Genomic DNA, 27381 nt, shown 5'->3' on the forward strand with positions numbered 1-27381 from the left:
AGACTAGAGAGTCAGTTAATCTGCATATTAGCAACTCTCCCTGCATCTTAAATAGATGTTAATTAGTTATATTTGGATATCTAAAGTTGTCTGCCTTTAGTATATAAATAAACCTTTTTAGACTTGTGTTCTTTATAATGTTAAGAAAGGGATGCAGGATTCAGAAACAAATGGGTTATGCTGCTGCCTACAGGAGGGTTTAGACACTGGCAAACAAAAAATCAGTGAACAATCTGGTATAACCTCTCCTACTCGAGGCATGCCTCATTTCTTGCCAGTGTCCTAGGAGGATTGAGTTTTTCTCTACTGAGAAAGGTTTAACCATTTTTGCTACTCTTCCACCCCAGCGGAAGAAGCCTAGGCCTAAGGCTCGGAAAAATCACCCCCACTCTGGCACCAAGAAGATGTCTTTTCATTATTCCAAGTCCTCAGCCTCTAAAGCAAAGTTTCACTGCAAACCCTGGGCCCTCAAAGCTGCAGACAATGTCTTCTCGGCATAAAGGGGCGGCCCCATATTCAAAAGTGAGCAGTATCTGTTAGCCTTTGTGGTCGTCTTGATTGACAGCATCTCAGATGCCTCGGAGGTGGTTTCAACAGACTACAAACTATAGTTCCGTTCCCTACCCTTTGCTTGCATCATATCCTCCTATCTTCCCCTGTCACTGCTCAGACAAGCAGACTTTCATATAACCCTTAAGGGTCTTCTGGAGCAAGGGGTTATCATCCCAGTTCCTGTATTGGAAAGGTTTCAGGGATCATATTCCAATCTTCTTCAATTCTGTTCAAATCTCTGTTCAGGGCAGGGGCGGACTGACCCATCACATGAAGTGAGCAGGCGAGCGAGCGGGGACCAAACCCAGCATGGGCTAGGACACAGACACATCCTGCCAGCGCCGAAACTATGGGGGGGCATATAATATTATTGAGCCGGGGTGGACGATACCCCTCTCCCTCCCTGCACTGACCACTCTGCAGGCACTGCCAGGGCACCTGAGGGCGCCGGGGAAGGGGGGCCTAGACGGTCGGGCAGAGAATTACATGGGAGTGAGAGGATACGACTGGAGGACGGAGGAGGCAAGCTGTCAGCAGGTATGAGGAGCTCTCCTGCACTCACAGCTGCTCCTATACACTATACATTCCGGCCGAGAGCAAAGTGGGGGGTGGGGGATTCTTCTCCATGTCTCAGGCTTCTCCTCTCTTCCTCCCCTGGCTGCTTGAACTATGAACAGGCTGAATAGCGATGCTGTGTGTGTGTCTTGTATTGCATGTGTATTATGTGTCCTGTATTGCATGTGTATTATGTGTCCTGCATTGCATGTGTATTATGTGTCCTAAATTGCATGTGTATTGTGTGTCCTAAATTGCATGTGTATTGTGTGTCCTGTATTGCATGTGTCCTGTATTGTGTACCCTGTATTGCCTGTGTATTGTATGTGTCCTGTATTGTATGTGTCCTGTATTGCGTGTGTATTGTGTGTGTCCTGTATTGCGTGTGTATTGTGTGTGTCCTGTATTGCGTGTGTATTGTGTGTGTCCTGTATTGCATGTGTATTGTGTGTGTCCTGTATTGCATGTGTATTGTGTGTACGGTAGTGTGTGTCCTGTATTGCAATACACATGTGTGTGTCCTGTATTGCATGTCCTGTATTGTGTGCGTATTGTGTGTACTGTATTGCGGCTGTATTGTGTGTCCTGTAGTGCAAGTCCTGTATTGCGTGTGTATTGTATGTACTGTATTGCGTGTGTATTGTGTGTCCTGTATTGTGTACTGTATTGAATGTTTATTGTGTGTACTGTATTGCGTTTGTCCTGTATTGCGTGTACTGTATTGTGTGTGTACTATGTGTATTGTGTGTGTATTATGTGTGTATTAGGCCTCATTCACAATGGGCGCACATGTCCATGGGTTGTGCACACCTGTGATGGATCCTGTCTGCGTACAAGTGTGGACCCCCGTACCCACATAGATGTGAAGTCCAGGTGTCCGTATGACATCGTACAGCCGTGTCCTCCCATAGGGAACAACAGGCTGCTGAGCGCAACCACACGCAGCACTTGTCCCTCATGGGATCAGCTGTTTACAGGCGTGCATGCTGCATGGACATGTACGCCCAGTGTGAGTCAGGCCTTATGTGTTTTGTGTGTGTGGTCTGCCATGCGTTGGTGTGTACAGCAATCATTCCTAAACTGTAGAGGATCTTCAGGGGTGGGCAAACTCTGGCTCCATAACTGTGGTGGAGCTCCAAGACCCATGATGCATTGTAAGACTTTTGCATATGCATGGTTCCCACGTTAAGATGCATGGTGGGATTAGTAGTTTTACCACAGCTAGGGGAATGAAATTTGCCCACCCCTTGTAATAATGCATTGGGTGGGTTTTATATGGGGCCCCATATGTTGTCAGTCCGCCCCTGGTTCAGGGGTTCCTTATTAGTGTATTTTTTTTGGGTTGTTGCATGCAAAGCTGATAGTTCTCTATTCACTTGGCAGAGCTGAATCTTTACCTCTTCGATCATCAGTAGCATGAAATTTAATGAGTTCTGAGTAGCGACCTCACACCAGCGCTCACAGAATTCACGTTTATTTCTTCCAATCTTCGGCTGATTGGTTATTCTGAAGCCTCTTAGTATTTTCTGAGATCGGTAGTACTCGGATAATGTCTGACCATGCAGTTCAAGATCGATCTCCTTTTTCTTTTCTTTAGGCGTTTGATCTCTCTGCGTAGATCTATAGGTGTATTGGATCCAAATGCTTTGGTGGTATTGAGGGAAAAAGGATAGCTTCAACTTTCTCCCGGGTATAAGAAAGTCCACTTCTGCTTTGTGTCAGTGGACTTTTTTCATTCTCATGATCCATGGGTAACACAGATTATGCAGCAATGGCCTGTAGGCCTGAGGATATGTCCGTCAATGTTCATACAATTAACCCCATAGCCAGGGTTACAATAGTTTGAAAAAATCGGGGTGCAGAACAAGTATGCCAAATCAGACAATAAATACTATCCTTGTTGCACTCCTTACAGAAAAGTCCCCTGTAGTTGGTGGTGCTCGCAGTGACTGCGGATAGCGCCGCAAATATCAGCAAGTTGTAGAAATGTCACCAGCACACCAGTTCTTTTAGGGTAGCAAAAGTTTCATTTATTGGAGTTCTTTGTCATATGAACAAAGAACTTCAATAAATGAAACTTTTCCTATCCCAAAAGGACTGGTGTGCTGGTGACATTTCTACAATTTGATGATATTTGCGGTGCCATCCGCAGTCACTGCAAGCACCACCAACTACAAGGGACTTTTCTGTAAGGAGTGCAACAAGGTTAGTATTTATTGTCATATTCCAATCTTGTCACAATTCCAAAGCCAAAGAGGGCATGTGCCCCTTCTGGGATCGCAAGGCCTTCACTTACTCCAAAATGGAATACACCCAATTGGTCATAGTCTCCCTATATCAGTGAGCATTTCTGGCTTCAGTAGACATCAAGTGCACATACTTGCATGTTCCTATTTTTCCAGCACATCAGTGATTTGTTTGCTTAAGAAAGACTGCGCTTCTGTCTTTCTTGTGCACTCTGCATAGTCACCAAAGTTCTAGCTGCTGTGCTTGTCTTGTTATGACCTCTGGGCTTCCCCACTGTGAAGTATTTGGACAACATCCTGTTGAAAGAAAAGTTGGCACAGGTCCTGACCAACAATGTCATATGGACAGTTCACATCCTGATCCTTCAGAAGTCTGCATTGGAACCAACGCATAGCTTGCACTATCTGGGTCCGATCCTGGACTCGAGCCTGAGTTTTCCATCCACCAGAAAAAACATTCTCCAAGACTCAGACTCTTCAGTCAAGTCCTAGTACATCAGAAGACAAGTCCCCTTCATTGTTTGGCTTTGTGTGTCTTATCTCGTAGCCCCTGATTCCATGAGAAAAATTAACTCCCTCTTTGTCACTCTTGATGGCCCCCGAAAAGGGGAACCAGCTTCTTTTTCCACCTTTTTTGGAGGCTCAGAGAAATCAGAATTCAAACTTATGGTCTTAAATATCGGGTTTCACACTTTCCTGTCATTACATATTTACATAGTCAGGTTGAAAAAAAGACACCAAAGACACCAAAAAGTGTGTTTCCCAGATTTGTGAGCTGCAGGCAGTCCACAGATGTTTTTCTGTCATTTTAGTTTGGCCTGTTAGCATTTTGTTTGCTGTGTTACCCGTCCTTCAGTTAGAATGATTTTGTTTATCCCACTTATCTCTGAATCATGTGTCTCTCAATGAAGGAGAAAGAAAATTGGATTTTTGTACTCACCATAAAAATTCTTGTCTTAGGCGTCCATTGAGAGACAAAGGTCCCACCTTTGGGAGGGAGTGGAAGGGGTTATACCAGATTAGTCACTGTTTTTTTTGTTTGTCAGTGTCCAAATTCTCCTATGGGTGGCACTATAATCCTATTGCCTATGAATCCTGTGTCCCTCAATTAAAGGAGAAGTATGAGGTGAGTGCTTTTTACTCACCTCATGGTTCTAGCCGACCTGTGACAATGAGACTGTCACAGATCGGCTCAGTAAATCGGGAAGTGAGCGAACACATCCCGGTGTTCGCTCACCTCTCGATCCTGTCACGGCTCTCTGCCGTGACAGCGGAGGGGCTGGATTCTCCCCTCCTTGCTCCGATCCGCCAGCGCTGACTGGTGGAACGGATGGGGAGGGGGCGGGTACAGCTGGCTCTGCCTCTAGATAGGCAAAGCCAGCTGTCAGTCATGCAGCTGGGCGGATCCCTGCACAATTGTCGGGATCCGCTTCAGCTGTGCCGTCTCAGCATACCGCGAGCAGCAGCTCCCTATATACTGAGCCTAGGGTGACAGGAGGACGCTGGTTTGTGTCCTCCCGTTACCCTAAGGAGAACTATGGGGAAAATCCTTAACCCCATAGTTCTCCTTTAACTTTCAAGAAAAGGATTTCATGGCAAGTACATAAAATCACAATTTTTGCCAACTGTTTTTAAAAATAAATATGTTCTTTCCAGGTTTTGCGAAACAAAGGAGTTTATGAAAACGTAAGGTACATACAGCAAGAAAATTTTTGGATTGGACCAAATTCTGTAAGTGTTTATATTATTTCAATTTGAGAATATCTCCCTTATATGCATTTCATCTTTGGATTATTTCTGACGTTCAGCTTTCAAATAAAAATATACTATATTTACATATGAACCAAAAAAAAATATTTTTGTTTACATTTTATTTGTTGGTCTTGACTGTACTAAAGAAAGTATATATAAAACTACTTTATATTGCTCATAAGAAGTAGTGGGATAAAATAAGCAATGTGAAGTACTGAGTGCCTGTTCACACGACGTCCGTTTTGTGTGCTGACCTGATCCGTACGCTGCTGCACTCAAAATGCATCCCAATGTATCCCTATGTGTTTTATGGGCTCCAGTTCCCACGTGCGCAGTCCGTTCAGGTTACGACAGAAAAATACTGCATGTCACATTTTGTACGGTCAGGAAACGCAAACGCGCCCTAAACGCGTCCAAAAAGCACTGCAGCTAACATACTAACAGCCCCACTCCCACTTTTCTTTACTGGAACACATCAAAAACGTGGCAAAAACGCACTGCATCAGTCTGCAGATCCGCACCTGATCAGGACCTGATATCATGTGAACAGGCCCTGAAGGGGGTTTTCATGCAGGGCAGGGGATTGCAGTGCAAAAATTGAAGAGGCTAGAAACGGATCCAGCAATTTTGAGTTGTTTTCTGCTGGGAAGTCACCTAATACAGTTTAGGCGGGCATAATGCCTTCTCATCACACCAGCTCTTGGGTGACGTTGGTAATGGGTGTGCATTCAATTTCTCAATCTGAAGGTAAACGTGATGTTTATGAATGTTCAAACTATTGAAGTATAGAAACATTTTGAGTGAATCTGCAGCGAGTATGCAATGAATACACAGTGGGGGGAATTTATCAAAACTGGAGCAGACAAAATCTTGTGCAGCTGTGCATGGCAACCAATCAGCTTCACTCTTCAGTTTGTTCAGTTAAGATTTGAAAATGAAAGAGAGAAGCTGATTGGTTGCTGTGCACAGCTGCTCTAGATTTTGTCTGCTACTGTTTTGATAAATTCCGCTCATTGATTTTTATTAGTTACTTGTGACTCCTTAAGGTGCCCATACACTGCACGATTCTTGTACGAGAATCGCGGGAAATCCCACGATCGTGTGAGAATCGAGCAGTGTGAACGAAGACGTGCGACCGTTTCTACTGTACGGTCGCACGTCTTTTGTCTAAGGAGCATGCTAGAAAACCAGCCTAGAAACGTACGATTTTCGGCTGGTTTGAACGGTGCTCAGGAGACAACTGCCGAACGGGCCGGTGTGCGCACGTGCACACTGCCCGTTCAGCATTATGGTCATCGAAAGCCCGCCCCTCATGGGGGGCGGGCTTGCGATGATCGAGAGTGCGATCTGCCTACCCAAGATGGGCAGATTGTAAGTTTTTTTAATCACTTTGCAACCATCGCAAGACTAAGGTCTTGCGATGGTTGTAAAGTGTATGGCCACCTTTAGAATTTGTGAATTATGTTTAAGTAACAGTTATGGTTCCTATGAAACCAGTTTGTCAACAGCCTAGATATTAAAGTGCACCTGGCAATAAGCTTACAAGTGTCCATGATGAAATTCCTTACATGTCACAAAATACAGCAACAGTTTATTTTTTCAGTGATGATCCATCCTTAGTTATTAAAAAGCCATTCCCGGGCTCTAGTCAGTGGCTTTTCCTAAGCTGAGATGATGTAATCAGTCTGCTGCAGGGAGGGGGAAGCAATTTTCAAGTCTTTCTGGAAATAAAAGCAGATGAAAGCATTGTTAGAGGAGTACTGTGATCGCTGTGAGAGGAAATCAATACCTGAAAGTGGAACACTGACCCATTACTTTACATGAAAAATAAATCTGATGGCATTTAAAATGTATTTACTTAAATATCTTTTTTAGTCCAGGCACTTGCAAGTCATAGTTCACACAAAATATGTATTACATTAATAGGTTTGCACCTATATCTGTATTCTGAATTCTTTCAGGAAGACTTAATACATCTTGGGGCAAAATTTTCTCCATGCATGAAACAAGATCTGCAAGTTTACAGATTAATTCAGGAGAAGAGAGAGAAAGAAAAAGACTCTGCTTGCTGTGTGAGAAATGACAAATCTGGCTGCATCCAGACCTCCGAAGACGAGTGCTCAGTAAGACAGTTATGCGTTATTTGGCGCTACTAATCAATAATGCAAATCTTAGAACTGGAATATTCTACCTTGGCAAATATGTACATTTATGACCCTTCTTCCTACGTAGGAACTAGTCCTGAGTACTCTAATGAGAATCTGAATCTCCATTCCTAAGTTGTGATTATAGTGCAGCCTCATCTCTTAGGGATAGGTGTGTACTGTTATTCACTTTAATTGTCTTCCTGTCAATTTGCTCAGTGCCAAAATGTAATTCCCCTGACCGGTCTCCTGCTTCTAGTTTTCTTGGACAGTTCCTTTGGGCAGTGAGGAGGGGGGGGGTTGAGTACACATTCATAATTACTAAGAAAACAGCTTAATGTTAAGGCTGCATATTCACAGTATTTCAAGAGTAGAGATTCTGATCATTCCAATTGTCTAACCCAGGGGTAGCCAAACTCCGGCTCTCCAGCTGTGGTGGAACTACAAATCCCATGAGGCATTACAAGATTCTCAGCAGCAGACAGGACTCCCAGAGAGAGATGCATCATGGGATTTGTAGTTTCACCACAGCTGGAGGGCTGGAGGTTGGCAACCACTGGTCTAACCCCTTTCCATCCACAATCTGTTTAATAATGTTCAACTGCATGATGCCCCATGCAGAAGATATGTTAAAGGAGAACTATGGGGTTAAGGATTTTCCCCATAGTTCTCCCTAGGGTAACGGAAGGACACAAACTAGCGTCCTCCCGTCACCCTAGGCTCAGTATACCGCGAGCTGCTGCTCGCGGTATACTGAGACGCCGCAGCTGATGCGGATCCGACAATTGTGCCGGGATCCGCCCAGCTGCGTGACTGACAGCTGGCTCTGCCTATCTAGAGGCAGAGAAAGCTGTACCCGCCCCCTCCCCCGTCCATTCCGCCAGTCAGCGCTGGCGGAGTGGGGAGGGGGGAATCCAGCCCCTCCCCTGTCAAGGCAGAGAGCCGTGACAGGATCGAGAGGTGAGAGAACGCGGGTATGTCACAGGTCGGCTGGAACTATGAGGTGAGTGAAAATCACTCACCTCATAGTTCTCCATTAATATACTTTCAAAGTTTGCAGCGGCAACACCCTGTGGAGATTGCTCTGATTTCCAAGTGGGAGCTACAGACTGATGTGGGGGGCCTGGAATATTTGATCAGTTACCAATCAAATCATGGGTGTGATTAACCCTTTAACCACCACTGCCATAGCTCTGTTATGTCAGGGAAGTGGAAGGATGAAAAACTTGCAGCCAAAATAGTAATCATGCCCACGGTCTGTTTCACTGTAGAAGTAATCTGTTCTACAAGTGAATACACAGCCATGTGGGTGGTTAATCGGGCTCCTCAATGAGCCTGGGTTCTCTATGAAAACATTTAGGATGGCTAAGGATAGGAGGAGATCGGCAATCTCGGTTCCCAACCTCCTACTCCTGACTCAGTCTCCCATTATAGATGCGCTCTCTCTCTCTCTCTCTATCTCTCTATTTCTCTCTATATCTATATATATCTGTCTATCTCTATGGGGTCTATTCACGAAGCAGCGGAAGGATCTAGACGTAGCTTCCGCCGATCCTTTGGCTGGCTACGGCCCCAGGACCCCTTCGGTTCAGTAGAACCGAAGGGGTGCTGTACGGGCTATTCACAATAGCCCATACAGCTCCCGAACAGGGCGGAGCTAGCTGTCACTGATACCGTGTTTCCCCGAAAATAAGACAGTGTCTTATATTTTTTTTTCTACGAAAAAAGACACTAGGTCTTATTTTCGGGGGGATGTCTTACCTGCCTGCAGCTGTCCGCTCTGCCGTCCACGCATTGTAGACAGGATGATGAAGAGCTCGGCTCAGTAATGGTTTGGTGGGCGGGCAGGGAGGGCGTGCGTGCAGGCGGGGGGGCGGGGGCTGCGGCTAGCACTATCTTCAGGGATGTCTGTAATATGAGAAATCCAGATGTTGGATCGGCTGAGTCGAACTCCTGCTGCACTTTGGGTCGGCCGAACATGCTGAGCATGTTCGGCCGACACAAAGCCACGTGAAGCAAGCCGATGTATACAATGCAAGATGCAAGCCGACGTACATCGGCTGAAATCAGCCTTACCAGCCTGAAGTGAATAGCCGAACAGTGTTCGGCTCACTTCACTTGGGGTCGGTTGTTCACTCGGCTGCCCTCGGCAGCTTAGTGAATAGACCCCTAAATATCTCTATCTAAGGATAACAATATGTGAAAGATTTTAAGTAGAAGTAACCATACGCATTCACCATACCATTATTCATATACACGTACATACACACAACAGACATACATACATAAATACCAATTACACACAACCATGCATGCCAGAAATAGAAGAACAAATTTTAGGGCAGTCATTTTAGCTTAACTCTTATAAATGACTCTTCCTATGCATTTTCCTATTAGTTTACTAAATTTAGACTTGCTTCTCTAACTCAAAACTGTAAAATCTTATGGAATATTTCACAGCATCTGATTATTATTTTTTTTATTCTAGTCTACCCTGGCTGTATGGGTAAAATGGCCAGCTCATTCAAGCACCCCGCTTTTGGCAAACAGAAGTGAAAGACACTATGGATCAGTATGTCGTCAGGATCCCAGGTATGAACATGTATGTGGAATATATCATGTGATTTGGGGTTATTGAAGTGTTATGTTCCTGTTAGCGAGTATATGTGATTGCGTTTAAACTGGCCTGTATTATTAATTTAGGCTGCCCTAGCCACAAGCTGATTTCCATTTATACACATCCAAATTGGTTCTAGTCCCTTTCTCTGCCATTCATCTTTAGGTTTAATAGGTTTTATTTATGGACAGTCAACAGTCATTACATATAGAGTAGATGGTAAGGTGCAGCCAGGTATAACTAATTTTTGTAGTAGGCTGGCAATCAGATGCAGGCACACTTCATTTCTGCTTTTCACCAGAACACAATTATGCACTAAGGCCCAGTTCACACAAGCTTTAGCTTGCGTAAGAACAGCATAAACAGTGAGTTATTACAGAGCATTGGCAGAGCTTTTGGAAAGCTTTATTGAAGGTTTTAAAGCACCATTCAGCTCCAGTTTGGGAATAATAAAGAAGGTGATACCTCACCCCCACATTTACACACATATAAACGTAAATACGCATGACAATTGCGCTACACATGTTACATATCGCCGCGAACGTCGGGGGGAGAGCAATACTTCTAGAGCCATCAATCACTGTTAGCGCTAAATTGGTGAGCGGTAAAAATGTTTTTTAGTGTTCCCTATGACAAATTTTGGGTTTGGTATCTATTTACCCGACATGACCCCATCTTTCATATTTTACAAAAAAAATTGGGAAATTATATCCTGTTTATGTGCACTAGATTTTAATTTAGTTTATTTTATCCTAAAAATACTGGTGTGATAAACAGTTCCGCAGATACCGTGCAACATAAAAAACTGGCATTTTTTTATTCTACAGGGCCTCTGCTTTCAGAAAATATATCATTGTTTGGGGGTTTGAAGCGGTTTTCTAGCAATACATTTATATTTTATCATGTGTGCGCAAATAATAAAAAATTGCTCCGGACAGGAAGTGGTTAAGATATTTGTTTAGGGCCTGTTCACACCAATTGTGGTGCGTTCCAGAGCGGTAGTTGCTGGAACGCACAGCAATTGCACACTAAACTTCCCCCTTCGTTCTGGGGGCATGGCAATGCATTGAAGTCAATGGCACAGCAGCCCCGTCCCCCCGCCCGCAGTGCGATGGGGCGTGTGGCACAACATTGCCTGCGTTCCGGTCCACTGCGAACGCAAAAAATGGAGCATGAAGCATTTTTTGCTTTCGCAGTGTAACGCAACCCAGGCATTGTTTTGCCACACGTCCAATCGCACTGCGGGTGGTGGGCCTGGCTGCGGTGATATTGACTTCAATGCACAGCCACGCTCCCTCCCGCCTTAGAATGAAGGGGGATGTTTAGTGTGAGATTGCTGTGCGTCTACCGCTCTGGAACGCACCACAATTGGTGGGAACAAGCCCTTAAAATTCCTCAACTGGAGCTGGAGGGTGCTTGTTGGATTTCTACAAAGCTGTATCCACAAATAAAAGAAGACAACAGGGAAAAGTTCTGGGACCAGGCTACCACCAATCTCCCAATGTAAGAATGAGGTTTTGATAAATTCTTTCTCACACAGTAGACAGTAATCTGATCTTTGGTGTGTATACAGTTAAAGAGTAACCATGTTGGCTGCTCAGTATTGAGTGCCAACTTTTTTTTTTCTTTTTTGGAAAGACTAGTATAACAAACTGGGACAAAAAAAATAAAAAATTGAGTGCCAACTTTAGCCAGCAGAGATTTTATACAGCATACAAAAGGAGCTGTCAGGCTATGATCAGGCCTCTTGTGTTACAGGCTTACAGCATAACCTTCACATTAATTTGGTTACAAATGCCATTGGCTCTGGTGTGTAAAATTTACTGTAAAGTGTTAAACCCTAGTCTGGGTTTAATGAACACTATCATTTTTAAAACTGATAATGTATCCAAAGGGTAGAAGCAATCTACAAAGAAAAAAGAAAGCTAGGAGAAATGTTGTTCTTGTAGGAAAAACATCAAAAAGCAAGTAAATATCTTAAGGAGAGGCATAATTTGCCTCTCCAGCATACTGATACTGTTCTCCTTTTCTGTGGCAGCATTGCTCCTTCCCTGCAATGTTTTGTCAAATGTCCCACTTCTACATCCTGTGCCAAAAATTCTCATGTACTTGTAGTCATTCATTTAGTGCCGAGAAAACGAGGGGGGAAGCGCTACAAACTAAGTGAAAGGGCGTTTTTTTCCAGAGACAGGTACGTTGTCCGTATAACTTTCCATATTAATTTAGTGCCCCCCTGCTCTTTCTTTCTGCACCTTCATTACACTGCTTCTTCACCTTTATGTATGAAAGTGCCTGGTCCTCTGACCCATCAATCACAGTGCACTTAATCAATATCAAAACCACTGTACAGCCCCTTTATTCACCTAACTACCACAGTGTAGCTAGAGCAAAATGTTGGCTACCGTTTTATTAACAGGCTGAAGTCCTACCTCTTTCTGACTTGTGTAGAAAGTCGCATCTTATTTTGTTCTTGGAACAAAGGAACAGTAGTTCATACCTGACTGTGTGCATCTGTTCTGCCCCTCTCCCACTTCTCAGCCATGATCTGCTCCTGCTAACTTCTTTTACCATGTCGTCTATGGGCTACTCCCACTGCCTTCTCCTTTACTCTCCCATCCATGATTCTGTCCAGCCATCTGGACCTCCTTTGATCTTTGTCCCATGTCCTGCATATCTTCCTCTATTTCCATTTTTCACTAATATCTTCTCTGTGTCCACTTTCCGTTCACCTTCTCCATCTGCATTTATCCCACATGTCCCTGCTAGACTTTATTCTCCAAGATGATATGATGAAGAGCTCCCGGCATCCTCGTATCAGTTCTTGTCCCTTCCCCAGTTTTACCACCCTCCACCATCAGTTCCTTCATCGCCCTCACACTCCTCTACACCAGGTTCTGTCCCTCCCTCTTCAGTTATGTTCCCGACCCCACCATCAGCCATGGGACCATCACCATGCTGGACTCATACGGGTCTATTCACTAAGCTGCCGAGGGCAGCCGAGTGAACAACAGACCCCAAGTGAAGTGAGCCGAACACTATTCGGCTATTCACTCCAGGCTTGTATGCCTGATTTCAGCCGTATATCGGCTGAAATCAGTCGTACATTGGCTTGCTTCGCATGTTCGGCTGACCCGAAGTGCAGAAGGAGTTTGACTCAGCCGATCCAACATCTGGATCGGCTGAGTCGAACCTCGGCATTCGGCTTGGCTGTTCTGCTCGGTCCCTCAGAGGGACCGAGCAGAACAGAAAAATGGTTAAAAAAGTTTTTAAAAAAGTAAATAAAAAACGATTGTGCGGAGCTAGCAGTGACAGCTAGCTCCGCCCAACAGTTTTCTAATGTCCGGCGGTTCCGCTGCCGTAAAAGAAAAAAAAAATCTCCCGGGCGCTCTGGGAGCCCTCCGCTCCCGGCCGCTCAGGAGAGAAATACTGATTTTTTCTTTTTTTTTCTTTATTCTGACACTGAGCCGTGGCAGAATAGAAAAAAAAACAAAAACATTTTTGCCCATTGGAATGCATTGCTAGATTCCTATTGGCTATTTCAATTTGCAATAGCCAAAAGTAAACTAGCATTGTATCCGCCCTCTGCTGCAGTTCTCCATCAGGTCCATCAGCAGAGGGCGGGTACAATGCTAGTTTACATCGCTCCGTGTCAGAATAAAGAAAAAAAAGAAACAGCAGTGTTTCTCTCCTTGGCGGCCGGGAGCAGGAGACTCCTGGAGTGCCAGGGAGAGTTAGCTGTTTGGAGATCAGTATCCCTGGTTAGCAGGTAACCAGGGACGCTGATCTCTCTGCAAGTGGCCGGAGGCAGCCGTAAGATCACGGCTGGCTCCGTCCAGTTGTCAGAAGCAGGCTGTCGGTTCGGCCAGCTTTGTCTTTCAGCGCGGCTCAGCCGAGCCGATGCATATGCGTTCGGCTCAACTGAGCCGCTCGGCCATGTTCGGGAGCTGTACGGGCTATAGCGAATATCCCGTACAGCACCCCTTCAGTTCTACTGAACCGAAGGGGTCCTGGGGCCGAAGCTAGCCGAAGGATCGGCCGAAGCTACGGCTAGATCCTTCGACAGCTTCGTGAATAGACCCCATAGATTAAAAGTTTAATTTTCTTCATAGAATCTAATAAGGCTGTTCCTATTTAGAAACATGTTGCGCTGCTGAGAAACTTTTGATTTTGATATATTTTTAATTCCCTTGTGTTTCTTAATAAACCACTTGACTAGTTATTTGAGGAAATTATTGCAGTAATAAAAAAATACTTTTCTTTAAGCTGTATATTTTTATTATACACTTCTATGTTATATAAGTGTAAAGCATTTCCATTGTAACAGAAGGAACAAACTGCCAGAGAAAAGTATCTTATAATATATTGCTGAACTTAGCTACTACTACTCAGTAGACTGGAATATTTACTTGGCAGGGAAGTGACACTAGCTTCTAAGGCTATACAATTGCAATTAAGAGAATTCCAACAATCCTGCAGCAAGCACCATACACTAGAGGTTCATTAACTGCTCAATAAAGAACATAATTTACATTTGGAAAAATGAAAAAAGCTTATTGACAGTGTTCCTGCTAAGACTGGAAAAAACATTGACATAACATTTACTTAAAGGACATTTATGAGCTGAGTGATTTCCACGCATCCCCATAGTTAGAGCCGACCTGGGACAAAGAAGCTGTCACACTCTATCGATCGGGAAGTGAGCAGAAACCTACATGATCTGCTCACTTCTCGATCGTCTCCCTGCAGAGAGCAGTGACTGTCAGTCACCGCTGCCCGCAGGGATTTTCACCCCTCTCCGATCCTCCAGCGCTGAGTGGAGGAACGGATGGGGGAGGGGCGGGGCACAGCTGGCTCTTCCTCTAGATAGGCAGAGCCAGCTGTCACTCACGCAGCTGGGTGGATCCAGCCAGTATTGTCGGGATTCGTCCTGGCTGCAACGCTCTCAGTATATCGCAGGTAATAGCCCGCTATATACTGAGCTTTGGGTCACGGGAGGACGCTAGTATATGTCCTCCCGTGACCCTAGAGAACTATGGGAAAAAAACTATGACCCTAGAGAACTATGGGAAAAAAACACTTACCCCATAGTTCTCTTTTAATACAGTTTTAATAAAATATATACAGTAAATGCTGTTGACAAAATGTAACTATTGTAATCATAGAACTACCAAGAAGACACTCAAACGTTCAAAAAAGAATATATACTTTTACCGATCCATTCCAAAATAATTATATTATAACCAATTCACAGCGCATTTGCCTTACAAATTTTTCTGAAGGTTTGGTCTGTGTGAATAAATGTGAAAACAAATGTTCTCAATGTTCTTAGCTATATTTTCTTTTCAGGTTGAATATATGTAGTGTAATACTACACCATGGCCACGAGATGGAGCTGAAGAGCACAGGAAACAAATACTACTTTCCTATGCTCCTCAGCTCCATCTAGTGGGCAAAATGCAGTATCACATTACATACATTTGACCTGAAAAGAAAATATATCTAAGAACTTTTGTTTCTGCATCTGTTCACTAAAACAAACATTTAGAAACATTTACAGGGTGAATGGATCTGAGAATTGGTTATAAATAGACCTCCAAACATTGTCACAAGAATACATAAACTTTTATAATGAATACTTATTTCATAAAAATCCACACACATGGCTTAATGATTCTGGGATCATCTACTGTAAATGAATTGCAATAGTGCATATATGGCAACCAGAGAGCAACATATATTTCATAGGAAAAACATTACATACAAATAACGTGTGTTGCTATATTAGTATTTGATCTCTTTCAGTTGAATAGCAATCACAGCTAGATCCTTAGCTTACACATAAGGCATACTCAGTGCACAACTAGTAAATTGAATGGAAGATATACTATATCTTCAAATAAGATTCCACATATTGAGACAATAATAAAGTCCGGATGCATTTTATGGACAATAGATCCAAAGTTGAAGCATATGGAAGGTATTTAAGAAGCCCTGCAGCTACAGTCTTCCCTGAGTTTAATTTGTATACTTCATTCCTGAAAGACAAAGCTACTGTCTCTGAGCCTCTACTAAGACTGTTGGGATAGAAAGCTAACCCAGACGTGATAAGAGGTTCCTGTCAAACTTTTAAGTAAAAATTATTGTGTGAATTCAGACCATCATCTTATAGATTTAAAGCCTAACTTCAACCGTAAGGTATTTTTTAGTTTTGGTTAGAATAGAGAAGAATTAGAACCTCTATCAGGTTTTATTGCTTTCTAAGGCCCCGTTACTGGAGATTTCCTGGCAACTACACAGAAAAGGAGGAAACATCTAAACTGTTTAATATTAAAAAAACTGCTTTCTCTCCCCTTAAAAGTGTTAATATATTGAAAAACCTCTCAATAAATACCTATAAATATATACACTAATCTCCAGTGCAAAATTAATATTTATATACAGCTTTTGTAAAATGACAGAAATATACAAAGGGGGGGATTTATCAAAACTGGAGCAGATATAATCTGGAGCAGTTGCCGATGGCAACCAATCAGCATCTCTTCAGTTTGCTCAGGTAAGATTTGAAAATGAGACAGAAAAGCTGATTGGTTGCAGTGCAAATCTGCTCCAGTTTTAATAAATTCCCCTCAAAGTGTTTCAAAAAATATTTTAGACAATTTAGTTGGGGCCACATTTCAATGTTAGTCCATGTTTTATAAAACTGGAGTCAAAGTTGTCTTATACTTATCGTTACATTTAATGACTGACTTTACCATTGCTCTTCAGCAGTTTCTTTGACTGTTTAATGACACTTTCTAATAAATCTCTGAAAATGTAACAGATTATTACTAGGGTTGCACAGATACCAAGTACAGTACTCAGTACAAGTACGAGTACATGTACCGATACTTTTGAGCTCCAAGACTAGACTAGAGAAAAATTAAAACATTAGGAGGCAGCTGTCATTTGTAAGGAGCACACAGAGCTCCTGGGATTTGTACATCTCTGTTGTAATGTACGATTTTGTTTTTATAAATATAAATAAAGGGATGCACAGATACCAGTTTTGCAAGTACGAGTACTGGTACTTGCTGAGTACTTACAAGTACGAGTACTGATACATTTTTGTTTATTGTCATGTGACAGTTTTTCTAAAACAATACAGACTAATGATTTCAGGACAGTGGTGGAGTTCCAGAGCCAGGTCCCAGCTGCAACCGCTGCAACCCCGGTAGTTCTCATGAAAATGCCAAGTGTCTGCACTGGTACTCAAAGTATCGGTGCATCCCTATTTCTTTTTCTCCATAGAAACAGACTTGTTATATTGAAATGAATATTTTCAATGCTGGGAAATTCAGTAACAGATAATCATTTATTTTTAGGTTTTGTGCTGAACCAGCTTCAGTGCCTCCACACGAATGGCCTGACGACATCACAAAATGGCCGGTATGTGCGTTCTTTTATGTTGAATCTGTTTTAAATATTTTTTGGAGAGAATCACTCTACACTAACAAGTAAATGCTCGTTGACTTCATTGCTAAGCTGTGGAAAGGAGGAGGGGAGAAAACCTGTCTAAAATCGCAACTCCAGACAAATTATTTTAAGTTTTGCATAGAGTGAGGAAGGTTTATTGCTGTTTCTGTCGCTTTCCATTCAATGGCTGTCAGACAGAATAGAGGGTAACTTTCCTCAAAGGGAACACAGACATCATTTAAAACCTTAGCAATAAAAAAAAAGTTCTTCTGGCGCTAGCAGCCAATAGCTATCCCACTTTTTGATTAGACTGACCCAGGGATGCTGCTCCTCCTCAGATTGGAAAGCTCTCGTCCAAACATGCAAAAAAAACAAAAAAGACAGAGCGCCCACCCTGTGTAGTACTGGTTAATTTATTAAAATAGTTTTAGAAAACAAAAGGGCTACTCACAAATGTAGCGGCATAAAAAGCTTTAGCAATGATCCACGATTAGAAAGTGATCTCTATATAGTCCAGAAGAATATCCACAGTCCGGGTTGAGACACCGGCATCAGCTGTGGCAGAAGCGGTTGACGCGTTTCCTGGGGCTCACCCCTTTCATCAGAACCTTAGGTAAACTGCTTCTACCACAGCTGATGGTGTTGTCTTATCAACCCGGACTAAGGACTGTGGATTTTCTCCTGGACTATATAGAGATCACTTTCTAATCATGGATGATTGCTATCTCGCTATATTTGTGAGTAGCCATTTTGTTTTTTTAAACTATTTTAATAAATTAACCAGTACTACACAGGGTGGGCGCTCTGTCTTTTTTGTTTTTTTGCATTATTTAAAACCTGACATGAGTTCTGACTGTTCCCTACCCTATCCATAGCATTAAAGTGTTTTGTCTTGAGTTGGACTTTAATAGATAGCAAAGAAACTGTAACAGTAGAAGCAGTTCACCCCAGCCTCCCACATGGATAAGAGTTTTTGGAGCCCTGCAGCTGAAAATTGGGGAAGCAGGTGATGCACCTTAGGATGCCTGCAGTACTTTGGCACTGTTACCTTGTTTTTTGTGGAGACAGTAAAGAAACACATGGGTTGGGGGAATTGCTGGATAATAATACATTTTTAGACTGAACCTATTTTTTTTTGTTTGCAAAATTTTAAATATACCTAAAAACAAGAAATGTGGTCTGTTAGTATATGGAACCAGATGAAATTATTATAAGCTGTTTTGCACTACATCGTCATGCACTGAAGTGTATACATTGCTGTGCATGGAGCCATGTTTTGGCGTTAAAATGAATAGGCTGCAATGCTCCTCAACACAACACAGCACAATGCACACTATGTTACTGTGCCTTACCTCAACGTGATAGTGGGAATGGGTCCTAAATGTAAAGTGATTAAAGGCAAAGGCCAGATCTGACAGATGGCGGTGGCAAGTGTAGAAGTAATAATCATTACTGATAAAATGCATCTCTGCCTGCTCACCTTCCAAGAAGTTATCTATTGGCCTATGGTAAGGGCAGATAAGAGGTTTAAGATTAAAGTGTATCTAAAACCAAAACTTGTGTTTTTTTATTTTTCTATAAAGTAGGAAGGCCCAAACTGAAAATGGCGATTCACTAAGAACACAGTCTCACTCTCATGTTTTCCAAAATTCACAAGTTAGCATCAGGGACACAGCAGAGTACCATAAATTCCATCAACATAGCTCAAGCTAGAACAGTGAGGGTCAGTAATTAGCCCATATTGATCTTAATGGCTAATTACCTGTCTTAAACAGCATTACACAAAGTAATGAGCTAAGTTAATAACAAGTGTTTACACAAATGTACAGGAGAATACCAATCAGCTGAAGGCCAAACATGACCATGCTGTAACGTACAGAAGACTAATTGGTCACATTGCATCTCCTAGGCATTGCATGCATTCGGGTTATATAATATTAGGGGTCTATTCACAAAACTGCCGTAGGCAGTCGAGTGAATAACCGACCCGAAGTGAAGTGAGCCGAACGCTGTTCGGCTATTCACTTCAGGCTTGTACGGCTGATATCAGCCGTGTATCGGCTGAAATCAGCCGTACATCGGGTGGCTTCGGGTCGGCCAAACATGCTCGGCATGTTCAGCCGCCCCGAAGTGCAGAAGAAGTTCGACTCAGCCGATCCTACTCGCTACTGTTCGGCCTATTCTCATAGATGCCGAACAGCAGTGAGTGAATAGCCGAATGACGGAATAGAAAAACAGTTAAAAGTAGAAAAAAAAATAGAAAACAATTGAAATGATGGCAGATAGCAGAGGAAGCAATAGCTTATTTGCTATCTGCAAGGTTTTTTTTTAGTATTCTGACAGCTGCTGATCGAGCAGCGTAAAACTTTCCAGGAGAAAGTGTTTCTCTCCCGGGCGGCCGGGAGCCGCTATCTAATAGCGGGAGACTCCCAGAGCGTCCGGGAGAGTAATGACAGCATATGCCTTCAGCTCGACTGAGCCGCTCGGCCATAGTTAATTGCCCGTACAGCAGCCCTTCGGTTCTACTGAACCAAAGGGGTCCTGGGGTCGAAGCTAGCCGAAGGATCGGCCGAAGCTACGGCTAGATCCTTTGGCAGGTTTGTGAATAGTCCCCTTAGTCTCTAATAGGGATGCACCGATACCGATACAAGCATCGGTATCGGCGGCGATACCGAGTATTTGCATGAGTACTCGTGCAAATACCCTGATACATAAAACGAGTACCTGTGCCGCGTCCGCCATCTTCAGGGACACGAATCCGCCGCACACAGGACCTCCATCGCGTCTTCAATGAAGCAAGATGGCCGCGACCTCCTCTGTCATCTGCTCCATTCTGACCTCTTCTCCCGCTGATTGGCCGATTGGATGGATGACAGGCTTCCTCACCAGTCAGGAGTGACTGGTGAGGAAGCCTGTCATCATCCAATCGGCCAATCAGCGGGAGAAGAGGTCAGAATGGAGCAGATGTCACAGCTCAGTCATCTGCTCCATTCTGATCTCTTCTCCCGCTGATTGGCCGATTGGATGATTGACAGGCTTCCTCACCAGTCAGGAGTGACTGGTGAGGAAGCCTGTCATCATCCAATCGGCCAATCAGCGGGAGAAGAGGTCAGAATGGAGCAGATGACTAGGCTGTGACACGGAGTGGCTGAAGCAGACGGAGAAGACGACACAGCAGGTTAGTACTGTCGCACCTCATGGGGCTGGGCACAAAAATGCTGTTTCCCGGCATATATTATTTAAAAAAAAGAAAATAACTATGTAGATATTGCTAACTAAGGCTTGTATCCCCCTAGTGGTCAAAATAGAGGAGCACATGTCCAGACTGCAGACCAGAACACAGACTGGCACAGCTATATCCAATTCTGCATACCTGGCTTTATATTATAAGAAAATGTAATAATAATATAAAGCCAGTTATACAGAATTGGCTGTAGCTGTGCCACACTGTGTTCTGGTCTGCAGTCTGGACATGTGCTCATCTATTTTGACCACTAGGGGGATACAAGCCTTAGTTAGCAATGGCATGATAAATATTAATTTCATTATTCAATGTCTTTTTTTTAATATTATAACATTTAATGACATTTAAGACATTGAATAATGAAATTAATATTTATCAACCCATTGCTAACTAAGGCTTGTATCCCCCTAGTGGGGAAAATAGATTATCACATGTCCAGACTCCAGAACAGTGTATTATTGTATAGGTATGCAGAAGCTGTATCCAATTCTGCATACCTGGCTTTATATTATAAAGTTCTTATAATATAAAGCCAGGTATGCAGAATTGGATATAGCTGTGCCACACTATAGAGTGTTCATGTTCTTCATAATATTAAGAAACTGACCTAAAATCATGATTTTGTATTGCTTTAGAAAAAATGTGACCTGTCCCTTTAAGAAAAAGTATCGGTAATTGGTATCGGCGAGTACTTGAAAAAAAGTATCGGTACTCGTACTCGGCCTTAGAAAAGTGGTATCGGTGCATCCCTAGTCTCTAACAATGACTTTGTTCTGTGCAATAATATGTTTGATATGTTACCTCCTTGTCCGCATGTTTATAGGGTTAACTGCGGAGTTAACTGACCCCAGTGACAATCATTCTCTATCTACTGGCACTCAGATTTTTGTCCTGTGAGCTGGCAAATCTCTGTGCAGAGTGAGGCTGAGAGTTCCATTATCAAAGGGAGGGTTGTTAACCCTTGTCAAGTTTTAGAAGTCATTGTCCCTGCTAGGAAGTTTCACACTCTAATTGTCCTCGTGACAATTATTACAGGGACCAAAAGTGAGAGAAAAGTCAAAATTTTGGGATCTAACCGTTACCAGAATAGAGGGGAAATCTTCAAATACGGATCCTTGTTACAGTGAAAATTCCCCTCACATCCTAATGTGTTTATGAAGCAGGAAGTGAAGAGAAGTGATGTCACAGATGGCAAAAAATACTAGACAGATATTTTAACCCCTTAAGGACCCTTTCGCTGCCAAGGCCTTTTTTTTTCTTTTGTTGCTCACATGATATAATCCACATTTTAGGCCTGAAAATTACTTCAAACCCTCAAACATTATATATTTTCTGAAAGCTAAGATCCCGTGGAATTAAATGGCAGCAAAAAGTTGCACATTTTTATGTTGAATGATATTAACACAGCTCTTTATCAAACCCAAAATGTATTTAAAAAGGCACTTAAGTAAAATTTAGTGCCTCACAACACAATATAATATCAATTTTTTTAAATAAAATATAAAAGATGAGGTTACAATGAGTAAATAGCTACCCAGCATGCCCAGTTTAAAAATTGTGTGCAAATGAAATTTCAGTACCCCAAAAAGTCCATAGACGACGCTTTAAAAACCCCTACAGGTCATCAATTTAGAGACATGCATAAATATTGGCCCTAGAATTATTGCTCTCACTCTGGTGCGTGCGGCAATACCCAACGTGTAGCGCGATCAACGTTTTTCATTTACGTGAATTTGTTTTATTGTTGTTTTATTTATTGTTTTATTATTATTTCTACATTTATTTTATTTAATATTATTTTTTTTAACTTATTTTCTAACTTTTCTTTTAATTGCTATCACATAGGGGGCTTACAATCCCCCCATGTGATAGCATATTGGTGTTGACAGGTACTCTTTAAGGGGATACTAGGGTTCCAAAAGACCCCTAGTGTCACCTTTCCACTTTAAATAAGCTTTTGAAGTGCAGATCACACTTCAATAGCTTATTGCTGGGCTTCAGGAGCTGAGCAATGACAGCTCAGGGACCGGAAGTGATCCAATACGCGTCACTCCCGGGTCCCATAGAACAGGGAGGAGATTGGTGAATGGACGCTCTCCTCCACAGCTTCCCGCCGAGATGCCGGTCCCAGGCCCACAGGAGGGGCAGTGGAGCCTGGGAAACACGACAGGGTGTCGGGCGGGGCAGGAGGGGTGTGCGTGCAATTTACCAGGCTGCAGAAGTGATCTGACGGCAGCTGAGCTGCCGGGATCGCTTCTATTGTAAAGCCAACAGCTGGTTCTACAAATGTAAACACAGCTAAAGCTGCTGGGACTCAGTTTTAACGGGCCCGCGGCCAATGACGTACTTTGTACGTCACTTGGCGCTAAGAAGTTTAAATAGCATTGTTCTGCAGGTAATGCTCATGTGTATGGACATCATTTTCTTTTTACTTTTTTGTTATAGCTGAAGCTCTTTAAGATGTGTGAAACGTGCTGAGAATCATAGCCAATGTATATGAAGTATCTCATTTGGTTTTCCTCAGGTGTGTACTAATAGTACAAATGGGAATTACCCTAATCATCTGCATATGAACTGTGAAATAACGGGAAGGCCCTGCTGTATTGGAACAAAAGGAAGGTAAGGTATTATTTAATATTGCTATATTTGAGGACACATTAAATTAACTGCCTTTTCTTGTTTCATTGCTATAGTTGTAAAATATTTTCATGATAGTGTAGCGCTCCCCCTTCCCGGTCAGCGCTATCCCAGCACAGGATAACACTACTGATGGCTCTGAAGGGGTGTTCTACAGTAAAATAAACTAACGGATCTCCCTGTCTTTCCTCTATAAGAAACCTCTATTATGGATCCACAATACACCAGCACACCTTGAGTTACTAGGGTTGGTTGCTATGGGTTATGACAGCTCCGATTCTTCTTGTCCAGGGATACATTTACTCGCTTCTGCCCATCAGCACTTACCACCTTTCTGTTGAACGATTGAAGTGAGGTCCAGACTGTGGTTATGATGCTTGAAACTTTTATTGAAGAGAGGTAGAGGAGGGTTAGGATCATCCAGGCAGATGTAGACTCTATTACTTTTCAGAGAGAGTGGTTACAGCTTCCATGCACAGCAGGTCAAGCACCTGACACTGCATTACTTGAGGTAATAGTTACTGATCCTTGTCTTTAGCAGTAGCAACCATTGGACCAGCTGCCATCAGGCTCCAGGGTGATTCCATAGCTAGTCCCCAGACTTTGAGGGCTGGTCAACTCAGGCAGTCCAGCGCAGCCTCCCCGCAGGCAGGGCCTGGGGGAGGAAGAGAGAGCTCACATGGCCCACCCTGAGTATTTCCTCTCCAAGCATGTACCACTGGTTATCGTTCGACACTGATTGGCTGGGGAGGGATATCTACTCCTAGCAATCCCGTTGGCTGCTCTGTTCTATCACCAGGGCACAACCTGCAGTACCTCTGGCAGTAGACAGATGGCAAGCAATGATAGATTGTTTAGGGGGAGAACTAAATGAACCAAGACTACAAATTAGCATCAGACCACATACAATCTGATAAGCACTAAATTTAATAGCATCCTTTCCACTAGGGCCCCACAATACAAAGTCTTGCGATCTCTAACACTTTGTTAGGACACACAGTTTGGCACATCTGTTTAACAACAGATATGAAATCTGCCCGCACAGTACAGGGTAATTATGGCAAATGCAACTCCCCAGCCCCCTCATAAACATTACATAGCATGGGGCCCCCTCATAAACATTACAGAGCAAAGGAAACACTAGGTAGGATTTTTATGTCTTTTGAGTTCTCAGAAAAGAACATTTATAAAAGGTAAGCAGAACATTTCTAATATTTTGTTAAAGTTATGCTATGTGAATATGTAATAAATATAAAGTGTTCTCTAAATTTGGCTGCAAAAGTGGAAATACACTTTAAGGCTGTGGCTTGTGGAATCAATGGAAAAAGTGAAGGCTCACGTTCAAGTAACAAAGGCTGTGCAGAGAGAACACAATAAGATCACACTGGTATAGTCTGGTGAACCTCTGTAGATAACAGAGACCACAGTATCATGACTACTGCATCCTGAGTTAAAACAGTCTCATGCAGGAAGGACTTATTTCCTAAAATAGCCCCTATTGTAAATAGAGATGTGTGTTCTCTGCTGTCTACAGAGTTCTGTCTGATTACACCACAACAATGTCACTGATTTCTGCCTCTGTAATATAGAAGTGAGCCTTGTGTCTCCCTGTTTAGAACAGCACATGCACGGGGGGAAGGGAGAAGAGACTATGGGGTCTATTCACGAAGCTGCCGAAGGATCTGGCCGTAGCTTCGGCCGATCCTTTGGCTAGCTTCGGCCCCAGGACCCCTTCGGTTCAGTAGAACCGAAGGGGTGCTGTACGGGCTATTCACAATAGCCCGTACAGCTCCCGATCATGGCCGAGCGGCTCAGCCGAGCCGAACGCATATGCATCGACTCGGCTGAGCCGGGCTGAAAGCCGAAAGCCTGCTTCTGACAGCTGGGCGGAGCCAGCCATGATCTTACGGCTGGCTCCGGCCACTTGCAGTGAGATCAGCGTCCCTGGTTACCTGCTAACCAGGGACACTGATCTCTAAACAGCTAACTCTCCCTGGCGCCCCGGGAGTCTCCTGCTCCCGGCCGCCAAGGAGAGAAACACTGCTGTGTCCTTTTTTTTTTATTCTGACACAATCGATGTCAGAATAGAAAAAGAAAACTAGCATTGTACCCGCCCTCTGCTGCAGTTCCCCATCAGGCCCATCAGCAGAGGGCGGGTACAATGCTAGTTTACTATTGGCTATTGCAAATTGAAATAGCCAATAGTAATGTCCCAATGCTTTTCAATGGGAATTTCTTTTTTTTTTTCTGACATCGCTACGTGTCAGAATAAAGAAAAAAGGACACAGCCCTGTTTCTCTCCTTGGTGGCCGGGAGCGGGAGGCTCCCAGAGCGCCCGGGAGAGTTTTTTTATTTTTTTTTACAGCAGCAGAGGCGCCGGACAATAGCAAACTATTGGGCGGAGCTAGCTGTCACTGCTAGCTCCGCACAATCGAATGCCGAATCTTTAAGAATAGCCCGAACAGCAGTGAGTAGCCTGCCGGAGGTTCGGCTCAGCCGATCCAGATGTTGGATAGGCTGAGTCGAACTCTTTCTGCACTTTGGGTCGGCCGAACATGCTGAGCATGTTCGGCCGACACGAAGCAAGCCGATGTACGGCTGAAATTAGCCGTACCAGCCTGAAGTGAATAGCCGAACAGTGTTCGGCTCACTTCACTTCAGATCGGTCATTCACTCTGCTGTCCTCGGCAGCTTCGTGAATAGACCCCTATGTTTCAATGTGGAGCATGCTGCATGAGTTTACCAATCGTTCTTTTTATCTGGCAAGAGCCTGCAGCCTGCTAAGCTTTTCAGGACTGTGAGTAAACAAACATGCATGAAAAGCACATGTAGAAAAAGTATTTTTGTTCTGTAATTAGAAATGTCTGGTTAAATGTAAAAAAAGTTTGTGTAGTGAAAAAATACAACTTTTAGATCCACAACACAAACAAGAGCAATACTATTCGTTGAAACGTAGTAATTCTCCACCTCTTATGAGCTAAGATTAGATCAGTTATTTTCTAATACGCATTTAGGAAGTTCTGACCAAACATGGGAAAATTCCAGAAGCTGAACATCCCTCTGAATAGATGGATATCAGATTACTACAAAGAAGTTTGTCTGTAAATTACCATTAAAGGAGAACTATGGGGTTAAGTCTTTTCCCCATAGTTCTCCTTAGGACAGACTCTTGGTAAAAGATTTAACCCTTGGAACCCCTACACTTTACTTAGAAACAAAAATATGGGGGGGGCTTACACCTTTTCCAAGGGTCTATAGCCTCAGTGAGCTTTTCTGCCTATCAGAGCCCCTTTTCAGAGAAAGTACCAGTGTTAGACAGTACTTCTCTTCCTCTAGCAGCAATGAATTCAAGATTAGAAAACCATACACACAGCCAAGTTGGTACAGGGAAACTGACTGAGGTTGCCAGAATTTCCTTGCAGATAGGCCGAGCTAGCAGTGATATCACCGCTGGCTCCACCTATCTGTTGACAATCGTCTGGCACCTGTCAAATTGCTATTGAAAGGTCCTGGCCAAATGACAATAAATGGGCAGAGCCAGCCGTGACATCACGGCTAACTTTGCCCATTTGTTTTCATGCAATGACAGCCCACTGTTCTCAAATGACCTGTGAACAATGGCCTGTCATTGCATGAAAGCAAATGGGTGGTGCACGGCTGGCACCGCCTATTTGTTGTCATTTGGCCAGGATCTTTTAATATCGATTTATCGGCCAAATGTCAACAGTTAGGCGGAGCTTGCTCGGCCTATCTGTCCACACCTGTCAAAATGCTCATTTTACGGCGGGAGTTCGTCGCATGTAGTCGGCAGTTGTCAGGACTATTTTTATTTCGACGAGTCGGCGAAGGTGTGGACATCGCCGGAGGACGTGATTGACCTTGGATTATGTCGTTGGGTCATTTAAATTTTTTTTACCTCTTATTCACAAGGAGGGGGGGGGGGCAGCATCTGGGTGCCCCCTTTATGAAATTTACCCCTATCAAAATAAGCCCCCCTGCCCGCAGACCCCCACAACCACCAGGCCAGGGTTGTGGGAAAAAGGCGGAATGGGGACAAGGTGCTTTTCCAGGGGGGAGCCCTTGGAAAGCACCCTTAAAATGCTGAGGGCATGTGGCCAATTCTGATGCAATTGGGGTTGATGTGCTTGCTCGTATCCCCCCCCCCCCTTTCTCCCGCCCCGC

The 27381-nt window shown here is 43.5% G+C and overlaps 1 protein-coding gene across 1 annotated transcript in view; it reads left to right on the forward strand.

The window, feature by feature from the left end:
- RHBDF1 (rhomboid 5 homolog 1) overlaps nucleotides 1–27381 on the forward strand; it is a 119469-nt gene that overhangs the window by 78004 nt on the left and 14084 nt on the right. The window contains exons 10-14 of the mRNA XM_018570775.1: nucleotides 5010–5084; nucleotides 7067–7228; nucleotides 9738–9841; nucleotides 17228–17291; nucleotides 23087–23181. Of these exons, the coding sequence (XP_018426277.1) occupies nucleotides 5010–5084; nucleotides 7067–7228; nucleotides 9738–9841; nucleotides 17228–17291; nucleotides 23087–23181 (500 nt within the window). The remainder of the gene's footprint in view (nucleotides 1–5009; nucleotides 5085–7066; nucleotides 7229–9737; nucleotides 9842–17227; nucleotides 17292–23086; nucleotides 23182–27381) is intronic.

The sequence above is a fragment of the Nanorana parkeri genome, unplaced genomic scaffold (genome assembly GCF_000935625.1).
Source record: "Nanorana parkeri isolate BGI_ZX_2015 unplaced genomic scaffold, ASM93562v1 scaffold1596, whole genome shotgun sequence".
NCBI lineage: Eukaryota > Metazoa > Chordata > Amphibia > Anura > Dicroglossidae > Nanorana > Nanorana parkeri.